Source organism: Lithobates pipiens, unplaced genomic scaffold, assembly GCF_037356315.1.
Source record: "Lithobates pipiens isolate NorthernLeopardFrog02 unplaced genomic scaffold, aLitPip1_a1.2 Scaffold_10, whole genome shotgun sequence".
In the NCBI taxonomy this organism is placed as follows: domain Eukaryota; kingdom Metazoa; phylum Chordata; class Amphibia; order Anura; family Ranidae; genus Lithobates; species Lithobates pipiens.
The window spans coordinates 73200565-73213498 of record NW_027507686.1 but is presented as its reverse complement, the minus strand read 5'-3'; the positions used below and the strand labels follow the sequence as shown (position 1 = coordinate 73213498).

Sequence of the window (12934 nt, the reverse complement as noted above, 5' to 3'; positions counted from 1 at the left end):
ATTTGTAGTAATAATTTAGTAAGGATTAACCACTTAAGCCCCGGACCAATTGTCAGCCTAAGGACCAGAGGTCTTTTTACAATTTCGCACTGCACTGTTTAACTGGTAATTGCGCGATCATGCAATGTTGTACCCAAATGAAATTTGCGTCCTTTTTTTTCCCACAAATAGAGCTTTTTTTTATGGTATTTGATTGCCTCTGCGATATTTATTTTTTACGATATAAAAGGAAAAAGACTGAAAATGTTTACAAAAAAAAATAATGTTCTACTTTTGTAATAAGAAAAATCGAATAAACTAAATTTTAGTCATACATTTAGGCCAAAATGTATTCAGCCACATGTCTTTAGTAAAAAAAATGTCAATAAGCGTATATTTATTTGTTTGCGCAAAAGTTATAGCGTCTACAAACTAGAGTACATTTTCTGGAATTTACACAGCTTTTAATTTATGGCTGTCTATCTCATATCTTGAGGTGCTAAAATGGCAGGGCAGTACAAACCCCCCCCCCCAATGACCCCATTTTGGAAAGTAGACATCCCAAGTAAATTGCTAAGGGGCATGTTGAGCCCATTGAATATTTTTTTTTTGTCCCAAGTGATTGAATAATGACACAAAAAAAAAAAGTTTACAAAAAGTTGTCACTAAATGATATATTGCTCACACATGCCATAGTTATATGTGGAATTGCACCCCAAAATATATTCTGCTGCTTTTCCTTTTACGGGGATACCACATATGTGGGACTTTTTGGGAGTCTAGCTGCCTTCAGGATTTCTAAGCCCACGTACACACGGTCGGAGATTTTGCCAACCATACCGTCGGATTTTGTCCGTCGGATTTAGTCCGACGGATTGTGTCCGAAACTGTTGCATACACACGGTCGGACCAAGTTGTTTGATTTAGCGGTTGCCAAGAACGCGGTGACGTAATTTCCTTACGATGGGACTACATTCAGGCTAGTAGGCAACAGCTTTGATGTAGGAATTTGATCTGAGCATGCGTGGCACTTGGTCCGATCAAAATTCGCTACACATGATCGGATTAGGTCCGACCGGCCCAGTTGGTCGGGAAATATTTCCAACATGTTGGAAAATTGGGTCCGACGGAGATTCGGACGGAATCAGTCTGATGCATACCACACACGGTCGGATTATCTGACGACACGGTCCGATAAGACGCATTCCGACGGATTCTCCGACCGTGTGTACGCGGCATAAGGGTGCAAATTTTTGATAAGCATAAAATGCCAAAATAGCACAAACCCCCCCCAAATGACCCCATTTTGGAAAGTAGACACCCCAAGCTATTTACTGAGAGGCATGTTGAGTCCATGAAATATTTTATATTTTGCCACAAGTTGCAGGAATATTACAATTTCTTTTTTTTTTTTTGCACAAAGTTGTCACTAAATTATATATTGCTCACACATGCTATGGGCATAAGTGAAATTACACCCCAAAATAAATTCTGCTGCTTCTCCCGAGTATGGGGATACCACATGTGGGGGACTTTTTGGGAGCATAGCCGCGTACAGGACCCCGAAAACCAAGCACTGCCTTCCGGATTTAACCCCCCTAGCGGTAATCCCGAGTCTGGCTCGGGGTAGGAATATACTGATAGGAGTGGTAACCCCGAGCAAGACTCGGGATGGCTTCGCTCGATGCAGGGGAGGACACAGGGAGCGTTACTCACCTTGTCCCCTGGATCCAGCGATGTCCGCCGCGCTGTGCGATCGAGCTGTCCTCCGCTCGATTCACAGTGCCGAATGCCGCCGAGCTCCGTTCCCTGCGGCGTTACGGCGCATGGGAGCGGAGAACGGCGGCAAATTCAAAAAAGTAAAAACACACTAAACACATACAGTACTGTAATCTTACAGATTACAGTGCTGTATTAAAAAATACACACACCCTTTGTCCCTAGTGGTCTGTGCAGTGCCCTGCATGCACTTTTATATTATAAATACTGTTTTTTACTGCCTGGAATTTGGAGATTGTCCATAGCAACCAAAAAGTGTAAATTTTTCAGTGTTTTAGGATTTTATTACATTATTGAATAATTTTTATTATTCTTTATTATATTATAAACTTTATCATACCCGGGATGTCTGCTAGACTCTGGTTTGAACAGATTTAAGAGCGTTATTCCTAAGAATTACAGGACTACAAAATAAAAGCCAGATTTCCGTGCAAAATAATTGTACCGCTTTCAGCACCTAATTCCAGACTGAATCATACCGCCAGGGAGGTTAAATATAAAACGCTACCAAAAAAAACTGTTAGGCCGCGTACACACGGGCGGACTGTTCGTCCAACTTTGTCCGCTGAACAGTGTTTGGGCGGACAGTCCGCTCGTGTGTGGGCTTTCAGCGGACAGTTTCAGCGGACAGTTGGACGGACAAGGTTTTTCGGAAATTCCGTAAAACTGTCCGCTGAAACCTTGTTTCAGCGAACAGTCCGCTCGTGTGTAGGCTTGTTCGTCAAACAAAGTTGCGCGCATGCTCAGAAAGGATTTTCACGCCGAAAGCTATAATGCAGTGTATAGGACGTCGTATTTTTCGTCCCGTCGTACGTGCCGTTCACGTCATCGCGCACGGTTTCAGCAAACTGTTCGTCCGTCGTGTGTGGCCATGTCCGTCCATGCTAAGTTTGAGCGGACTGTTTGCCGAAACTGTTGGACGGACAAAGTTGGGCGAACAGTCCGCGCGTGTGTACGCGGCCTTAGCGATTGCAGGGATCAGGCCTGACTCTGCGAACGCTGCAGTTATGTGTTTAGTGTTTTGTAAGTGACAGTGATCGATCGATACTGCACTTGGGTGGGCTGATCCCGCTAACAATGCGTTTTTTTGGAACCCTAAACTGCTGGGGACGCTAGTGTAGATCTGATCAGATATTGGTCTGTTCAGATTCTATACCACTGTGGGAGGTGTATGCTTTGCGCGTGGGTGTTAGCGGTACTGGCACTAACCTAGCGCTGCCTGGGGTGACGCAGACCCTGACCCTAAAACCTAATTGATATCACCCGCCGGGTGATCAGGGGTTTAAACCTTTATTGGGTAATAAATGGTGGGTGCCCTGATGCTATAAAAAGCAAACTAACTAACCAGAGTCACAGGTAACACTTATACGGTGATCACTGGTGAAAGGGTTAACTAGGGGCAATCAGGGGGTTAAAACCTTTATTAGGTAGTATATGGGGGTCCCGGACGCTATATAAAAACCTGACGGGGAACCTAAATAACTAAATAGCTAACTGGCTATCCAGCGTCACCAGTGACACTTATACGGTGATCGCTGGTGAAAGGGTTAACTCTAGGGGCAATCAGGGGGTTAAAACCTTTATTGGTTAGTATATGGGGGTACCTAACGCTATAAAAACCTGGCGGTGAACCTAAAAAAATATTGACATGACATAACATAACATGATTTGTGTGCCTATGTGTACCTACATGTCAGTGTAGTGTTTGGTGCACTTACTATCTGTTCTCCTCGCAGTCCGGTCAAAAAGACCTCCCTGAGGAGAATGACATCACTTCCTCCCTGCCGGTGTTTACACTACACAGGCGGGGGAAGCTTCTCATTCGCCAGGAGCGATCGAGAGGGGATGGCCAGAAACCAACGGCCATCCCCTCATCCCGGATCGCTCCTGAAGCGAAACGGACTGCCGCAGCCAGCGGGAGGGGGTCCGATCGGACCCCCCACCCGCTGCAAGGCAAGCATGTACATGTACGTGCTTGTGCCTATCAGTGCCATTGTGCCTACGTACATTTACATGCGGCGGTCCTTAAGTGGTTAAGCACCTCAGCTCTGGAAGGTCTTACCCCCTTCATGACTATGTCATTTTTTGCTTTTCAGCACTGCTCTATTTTAACTGGTAATTGCGCGGCCATACAACGCTGTACCCAAGCGAAATTTATAAAAAAATTCACACTGATAGAGCTTTTTTTTTGGTATTTAATCACCACTGGGTTATATATATATATATATATATATATATATATATATATATATATATATATATATATATATATATATATATACAAAAAAAATACTAAAAATGTTTAAAAACATTATTTTTTACTTTCTTCATTAAACATCCAATAAAACATTAACAGATCTAGTCTTCATAAATTTAGGTCAAAATGTATTCTGCTACATGTCTTTGGCAAAAAAAAAAATCCCAAAAGTGTATATTGATTTGTTTGTGTGAAAGCTATAGCCTCTACAAACTATTGTAAATATACACTGTTTTTTGTTTTTTACTACTAGTGGCAGTGATCAGCTACTTATAGTGATACTGTGATGGCAAACTGACACTAACTTACACTGGGTGTGAACTGACTAACTGCTGCTGACATCACCAGTGATACTAATACAGTGATCAATGATAACACTATACACTATCGCTGTACTAATGACACTGGCTGGGAATGGGGTTAACATCTGAAGTAATCAAGGGGTTAAATGTGTGCATATCAAGTGTTAATTTCTGTATTGTATGCTGTTTTTTTTTTCTAAATATCTCTTTGTTTCTTATCCCTGCGATAAGAAACAAAGAGACCATTCCCTCTGTACAAAGCCCTGTGTTGATTGTCAACACAGGGCTCTGAGCTGTGATTGGACAGAAGCTAAAAAGCAGGTCCCTGCCATAAATCATTAGCAGGGACCTGCTGACAAACTCCCACTGTGTACTATCACAGCAGGTGTTTGTGTGGGGTGCTCATGTGTGCATTCTAAACCTGGAAGAAATCGGCGCCGTACCAGTCCACAGTACATTGTGGGTGGGGAGGTCTGCAAGTGGTTACATTTACACTCACCATATTCCTAAATTAAATTGAAAGTATCAATATATTTCCAGAAAAACAACTCACAATTGAAATGCATACATGAGAAGTATTTTGGCTGGCAAAGGATCTATAACTCTGTCAAACCTGTCTTGTGTTTTACGTACCACTTTGTACAGTTAGGCACATTACTATTTCTTAGGTTAGCTTTTCAGCTTTTTATGTCACATCTCTGACTCTAGCTTGCTTTTTGAAAAATTAGGTTGATATATTAAAATGTACCTGCAAATTTAATATGGTTATACTTGTAGTACATTATACCACCATAGCTGTATTTGCAAAGGGGTTGATTTACTAAAACTGAAGAGTGCAAAATCTGGTGCAGCTGTGCATGGTAGCAAATCAGCTTCTAACTTCAGCTTGTTCAGTTAAGCTTTGGAAAAAAAAACCTGGGCGCTGATTGGTTACTATGCAGCATTGCACCAGATTTCGCACTCTCCAGTTTTAGTAAATCTACCCCAAAGTGTTAAATGCAAGCCATTGTGTCAAGCACCAGCTGTAACAAGACATTAGGATTTAACAAGCACACTAATTTACATTTGGGTTTATCATTTACTTATTTATTCATCAGAATAAGCGGGAAAAGCTATATTTGAGATTATTTGTACACAATCCCTAATAATTACTAAAATATTTATGCATGATATCTGTGTCCTTCTAGGAAATTTTTATAGAACTTTGTCCGACGATAATGTCCTGCGCACACTGGTTGAATTTTTAACATATTTACATCTTAAAGGTAAGACTTTTATATTTGTTACCTAATGATCAGAGGAAGTTTTGATCAACAGTATATGTTTGTTTCCATTTACATATCCAACTACTTTAACTTATTTAAAAAAAAGAGATGTGACTTTTGTAGCAAAAAGATGATTTCTGAATATTGATGAATAATTATAGTGCCTAAATGTTTTTTAATAAAGAATAATTGGTATCCTCATCCTCATGATGATGATTTCTGAATAGTACAGTATAGAACACAGACTCCTTTTTTTCTTGACTATGGGTTATATGCTGCCACCTTCAGGTGAGAACCCTTGCAAACAGTTTTTAAGCAAGACCTAAGCCTATATAACCCCTCCCACTCCTAGCAATCCTCAGTTCTTTGCTAGTGCTGGATGTCCTCTCTCTACTTAAAGCATGTTACTGGCTTATATTACTGTACTGAAATTACCAGAAGATTGAAGACTTGGCTTGGTCCGTCACACAAAGAAATCCTTCTTCACCTGTCTACATCAACTCCCCTGAGACAATATGATTGCTACTTCCTGATGGGTTGCTCCTAGGCAGCAGCTTGGTGAACCATACACAGACCCCATTGCAAGAAACATCTAACTATCTATAACATTTCAGCACTGATCTCTGCGTGTGGTACTCACCCTCTGTACAACAGTATGTTGCAACGTAGGTAGCTGAAGAGTGCTCTACAGGCACAGGGCAGTGGTGATCCGAGTCCTGTTAGTGCACGTCCCTAGAGACCCTCTCCATGTAGAAAAAGGTATGCCAATCCATGGGGAGGTGCGGAATCACATCTGGTGGTCTGTCCCCTGGGAAGGTGCTGTTTCCTCATGTGGTGAGGCCATAGCTTTCCCTCTCATGTCTCTCAAACCCAGTTCTCCTCACACCAGCCTGGGGGCATTCCCTGTACACTGGGCCCCTGTCTTGGGCAATATATAAGGTGGGCAGGTAGAGCACCTTAGACTGGGAGCAGTGTCTTCCTGGGCTGCAACACTCTTTACATTTTTTCACAGCTTAGCCTAACCTGCAAAACTTTAAATAATTTATAGTGGTCATAGCGTTTCTGAATAGCATGGTGATTTAAGCCCAAGACCTGCAACACATTTGGACTCACAGTGGCCCCTTCTGAGTGTATAGTCCCGCCTTTTGTAGGAAGGACACAGCTCTGCCCTGGGTGCCATCTTGGGCACACCACAGCTCCAGTTGCTTCTTTCTTTTATTTTGTGGCTTAGGTCTACACCTCGGCCTTCACCAGATTACCCAGCATCCTTAGTTATGGGACACAGGATGGCTGCACTTCTGCTTCATTGCAATAGTCTTTGCACAGTATAAGATCTTGAGCATCCCATAGGAGATCATCTTACTCTTATTGTGGATATCAGATTAATAGAGAAATGAAACACAAGGCTGGCAGTACATACTGTGCACATTGCCATGATAAAATTATTCAGTTTTCCTCTCAAAACTCTGCACCTGGGTCCTTGGAGTGTCCCCTTATCTCCTTAATCTCCCTAATCTCCTAGGAGGAGATTCAAGTGGAGATTACATTGGTAGCATAGACAAGAGTGGTGCTTTCACACATCTGACCACAGGGTATCATCACACTTTAACAGCAGCCTTTGCAGACTGAGCTTTGTATAGAGACTGATGTTGTGCTCTATGTCTTCCACCTCCCCTTTCCTCTGTAAGTCCATTACCTACTTTATTTTTTTGATAAAGAGATGAGTATGCTATGAGGCTGTCTGCTCCTCTCTTTCTCCCCTGCTTTTGTCTTTCAACAATCCAGTCTCCCAGCCATTTACTTAGGGGGCAGCAAAGCCTAATAGCTAGCCATTACTTGATTATTGCACATTTATTACCTCTGAGATCCATTGTTTGTGCTTTATTGTACCAATTTTTACTGTTATTAATATCATGACCCTCATGCACTTGTCTTCCATCTCACAGGGTTTTCACAGAGTTTTCATGATAATGATGTTTATATTTAGACTCTATTCAGTGCATATGCATTGTTCGTAGTCAATTACCCCCTATGTGTTGAATGTTTGTTGCCATTCATTGACTACATTATTTCTATTTGAAGAATTTGCATGCACTCCCCACAGAGGCCCTCCAGTGGTCGCTTTTATAATCACCTGTGCACTTTTAGCTAATTTTAGTTTGTGTTTCGTTACTACCCCAAAAAGTGCTGTGATGCATCCGGATATTTTCTTCCTTTGTGAAATTAGTGGACAAAAGGTTTGAGGCATCCATTAAAGCCCACTCTGCTCTGGCAATTGCTGCCATGCAACCTTTGTCAGTGTCTATGGCTCTGGCAGCCTGGGCCAAGCGCATACAGAAATATTCCAGATTGATCCTGATGGATCCCTCAATACTTTAAAAGTTGATGTCCTTTCCAGCAGTTTTGAGCTACTGCTTAAACATTTTGGCGGACGCCCTTACCCAACACTGCTCATGTGGCCCTCTTATCAGTCCAGATGCGCATGATCCTTGGGTTGCAGAACTAATCATCAGAGGCAGTTTTGAAGAAACATCTAGAAAGGATTTGGTTTGATGAAGAATGATTCTTTTGTGAATCACTGGACACCTTTTTTTTTAAGAAAGTCGGGGGCAGAAAAAGCAATCCCTTACTCTTAAAAGAAAGCACAGTTTCACACTAACTGCGTGGAATAAGCTCCCCACACCAGGATATCTATGTCCTGGTGGCTTATAAACTCTGTGCTGGAGTCAAGGAAGTCAATCCTTCTACTGACCTTGGACAGTTTTCAAGACAAATGCCAGCCTATTAGGGCAGAGAGGTGTTCTAATGATGAAAATGGTCCACATTTCTTAGATGGACAATTGACTGGCTGACTTCCTCAGCCATCAGCATCTTGATGGGGAAGAACCACTTCAACCCAGGGTAATCTATGACATCTGTCTGGTGGGGGACTCCAGATGTAGATCTGTTGGGGTGCCTATTCAACAACAAGGTGGACAGGGAAACAACACAATACAAGCTGCACACCAATTATGTCACCTCTTCATAAAGCCTTTATTAAGCCACAGACAGCATACAGCATACATGTCCCCACCCAAGTACCACCTGTACTTGACACGTTTCAAATCAATAGGTTTAGTTGTTAGGACAGGTTGACAGGTTTGTAGCCAAGATCAGGAATCTAAAAACTTTACAGTGGATGCACTGGTGACCCTGTGGGATCAGCTAATGTACATCTTCCTTCCAGTGATTTTTGTAGCACAAAATTTAACCAAATGGGATTGGTATTCAGCCATCCCCTGACTCCCAAGTGACACCCTATGGGCATTTCCAGACTTGTCAGACCTGCCCTGTCAAAGATTGGACTATCATCTTGCTTCATGGTTGCTGGCTTTAACCAGGTGGCTTTTGATATCTAAGTCCTAACAGATTGGGGTCGCTCTAACTAGCAAGGTCTATAATTGCACTTGAAAGGCTCACTTTGCATGTTGCATGGTGCTAGATGATATTATATGGGGTGTAACCTGTCCTTTCTCCAATTTGAGCTAGAGCAGCATTTGGCCTTGAACATCCTGAATGGCCAAATATTGGAAGTGGCCATTTTGTTTCAGAGACTAATGGCCACTCATTCTCTGGTTCCCTTTGTTCAAGCAGTAGCTCATATTGTTTCCCTGTTAATTCACCTGTCTCACCCTGACATCTCAATTTGGTCCTATAAGCTCCATAGAAGCCTCCCTTTGAGCCCAGTTGTGACATTCCCTTGTAAGATTGTCACAACTGGGTATTTTTTTGGTGGCCATCCTTTCAGCAAAACAAGTTACAGAAATACCAGCCTTATCCTGTATGATACCCTCTCTTGTTCTCCATGAAGACAGGATTGTTTTGAGACCCTAGTACCTTCTTCATCCCTAAAGTGGTTTCCTCTTTCTACTTTAATCAGACATCATTCTACCCTCTCTGTGCCCTGCTCTTAAGCACCCCAAAGAAGTATCTCTTCATTATTCAGATGTGATACATGCAGTTTACCTTTCTGCCCCTGCCTCCATGCAAACTTCCTATTCCCTGTTTGTCCTACATCTTGTTCCACCATCCCTAGGTGGAGTAGGCATGTTATCACTAGGGCTCATGTCTTGAAGGATAAGAGTCTTCCATTTCCTGTAAGGTCTCACCTGACACCTTCAGTCAATGCCTTTTGGGCTTTTCAGCACCAGGGATTCTTAGAATTGTATGGCAGTAACCTGGTCCGCTGTTCACACATTTCTGAAGGTTTATCAGGTGGATGTTGAGGCCTTTGCTGAAGCCAAGTTTAGCTGTAAGGTATTTTATACTGTTCTTTTTTTTACTGATTTTTTAATTGGTAACCTGATCCCTTGTTTGGTCCTGTTGGCATTGTTTGCTGTGTTGCTTGTTGTATTGCTTGGGGGAATCCTATGATTAAAGGAGTTGTAAAGTCATAAGTTTTTTTTATCTTAATGCATTCTATGCATTAATATAAAAATCCTTCTGTGTGCAGCAGCCTCTCTCAGCCCCCCTGTTACTTACCTGAGCCCCATCTCTGTCCAGCGATGTCCACGAGTGTCTCAGCCATTAGAGACTCTCCCTCCTGATTGGCCGAGACACAGCAGCAGCGCCATTGTCTCTCGCTGCTGTCAAAGTCAATCAGCCAATCAGGAGAGAGAGGGGGCAAGCCCGGGCCGCAGCTCTGTGTCTGAATGGACACAGGGAGCTGTGACTCAGCTCAGGTGCCCCCATAGCAAGCTGCTTGCTGTCGGGGCACTCGACAGGAGGGAGGGGCCAGGAGAACCAAAGAGGAGGATTCGGGCTGCTCTGTGCAAATCCACTGCAACAGAGCAGGTATTACATGTTTGTCATTTTTATTGAAAAAAAAAAAAAACTTCACAATCACTCTAAGATCTAAAGGTGTCTGTGCCCTGTACTGTACAATAAGGAAATAAGATTTTAGACTTACCTCTAAATTTTTTGAAAAATGACTGTTGTCACTGGAAGTGAAAGGGATTCAACATTTTTGCAGTTGTCACCAGAACATGAATAGAGGAGAAACCTTCCAATGAGGCACTTGTTGTAGCATCCACTAAGAAAGTATTTCATTACTTTGGAAATATATTTTCTTCTTGTTTTCTGTTGTGTCTCCAAGACAGGAAGTGAAGGGAAATATCTCTCTGTTCAAATCATTCCCTACCCTCTCCAAATAAAAAATTACTTTGGATATACTTTATATAAAGAGCATATTTAGAATATAGTTTAATTTAGCAAAATTATCAAATATTTATTGATTCATTTAAGCCTGATGCCAACCTTTTGGTCAATATACGTGCCTTGAAAAAGTATTCATACCCCCTTGCAATTTTCCACGTATTGTCATGTTACAACCAAAAACGTAAATGTATTTTTTGAGATTTTATGTGATAGACCAACACAAAGTGGCACATAACTGTGAAGTGGAAGAACAATGATAAATGGTTTTCAATTTTTTGTTACAAAAAAGTATCTGAAAAGTGTGACGTGCTTATGTTTTTAGCCCCCTTTACTCTGATACCCCTAAAATCTAGTGGAACCAATTGCCTTCGGAAGTCAGTTAATTAGTAAATAGAGTCCACTATCTCAGTATAAATACAGCTGTTCTGTGAAGCCCTCAGAGGTTTGTTAAAGAACCTTAGTGAACAAACAGCATCATGAAAGCCAAGGATCACACAAAACAGGTCAGGGATAAAGTTGTGGAGAAGTTTAAAGCAGAGTTAGGTTACAGAAAAATATCCCAAGGTTTGAACATCTAACGGAACACTGTTCAATTCATTATCCGAAAATGGAAACAGTATGGCACAACTGCAAACCTACCAAAACATGGCCATCCACCTAAACTGACAGGCCAGGCAAGGAGAGCATTAATTGGCAAAGCAGCCAAGAGGCCCATGGTAACTCTGGAGGAGCTGCAGAGATCCAAAAAATTTCAAGGGGTTTGAATACTTTTTCAAGGCACTGTATATAGTGAGCACATTGTCATTGTTAATCCTCCCTTAAATTAATGTAAATGTATTTTTATTTTCAGAGTCTGGAGCACTGGATACCTTGTCCTCAACAATGTCCGCAGAAGAAACAACCCAATCATGAAAAAGAAATCCTTTGTATTTGACTGTATAATTCCAAATCCAATAAATGTTTTCACTTAATGTTCATACAATTTCAAATATAAATATATCCCAATAATACTACAGTGTATTTTTGCTTAAGTAAAATTAAGCTACAATAAAAAATAGCAGCTGCTGTCTGATGTTTTTCATATACAACAAATTTATTCACAGTTAATCTAATTAGACTGACTTATAGCAGGAATACACAGTTAGAAAATCGACTCATAGCTCGACCGCGACCAACGAAACAGCGCTCATTGGTCGAAATTGTCACCAACATTAACCAATAAAAAAAACTTTAGAAGAGAAATCCATTCTATACGTAGTGCTGACATCCCACGTATAAGTGGGGTCATCTACTAGTTCTGCTAATGCGTGATAATGTTCAAGAGATATTTTATGGACGACTTTTACACCAACAAATAGAATATCATTCATTCGCAATTGATACAACACAATTTTTCAATTTTTTCAATTGTTTTTTTTCAGTCACAATATCGATATCGGGTATTACTTGCTGGGCATCACTAAGTAGAAAATTGGCAGCTTTTCTTATTGTGTATTCCTGCCATTATTCTTGTGTATGTGCAAACAACAAACACGCAAATATATTTAAGCCTGGTAACCAAGCCTATTAGTACAGCATGATGATGTATAATGTGCCCATTGCAGCCACAAATGTTGAAAGGAGAAAATGTGAAACAGCGATGACTGATCCTTGACTGAATCAACTCACGCCTTGTAAAATTATGATTTCCTTTAAATGCTGTAAGTATCTAAAATTTCACTCCATCTCTATGACAACAAAGCAATTAAAGACCCAGCTTCTCTGTGGAGGAGTCAAGGAAAATCGAAATCCAATAAAACTTGTAGCGCTTCCCCAAAGTGAAACATTTCTTTTTAATCAATGTAAGTCTAAAAAGCCAATAAAGGTCTTTTTACATGTTAGACATTATTTTCCAATACTGATATCTTTTTATGAAAGAAAAAACATACATAAAAAGGAGTTATAAGAATATATTTTGCTTTTACTGTTTCAATTCTGGAGTTCATCCTTAAAGTGTAGTTCAACCCATATAAAAGTCAGCAGCTACAAAAAGTGTAACTGCTGACTCTTATTAATTGGACACTCATCTGTCCCATGGTCCAGTGATGCAGGCAAACAAAGTCCTGCTCCTCTTCCCCTCCTCTCTGCGGCACCAGCATTGTCACTATGGGTGCCCA

General features: G+C 41.2%; 1 protein-coding gene across 2 annotated transcripts in view; it reads left to right on the top strand.

The window, feature by feature from the left end:
* Positions 1–11843, top strand: part of GAL (galanin and GMAP prepropeptide) — a 30387-nt gene extending 18544 nt beyond the window's left edge. For both annotated transcript variants that reach the window (XM_077455861.1, XM_077455862.1), the window contains 2 exons: positions 5505–5582; positions 11629–11843. In XM_077455861.1, coding sequence (XP_077311987.1) covers positions 5505–5582; positions 11629–11690 — 140 coding nt within the window. In that variant the 3' untranslated portion in view covers positions 11691–11843. The remainder of the gene's footprint in view (positions 1–5504; positions 5583–11628) is intronic.
* The last annotated feature ends 1091 nt before the right edge of the window (positions 11844–12934 follow it).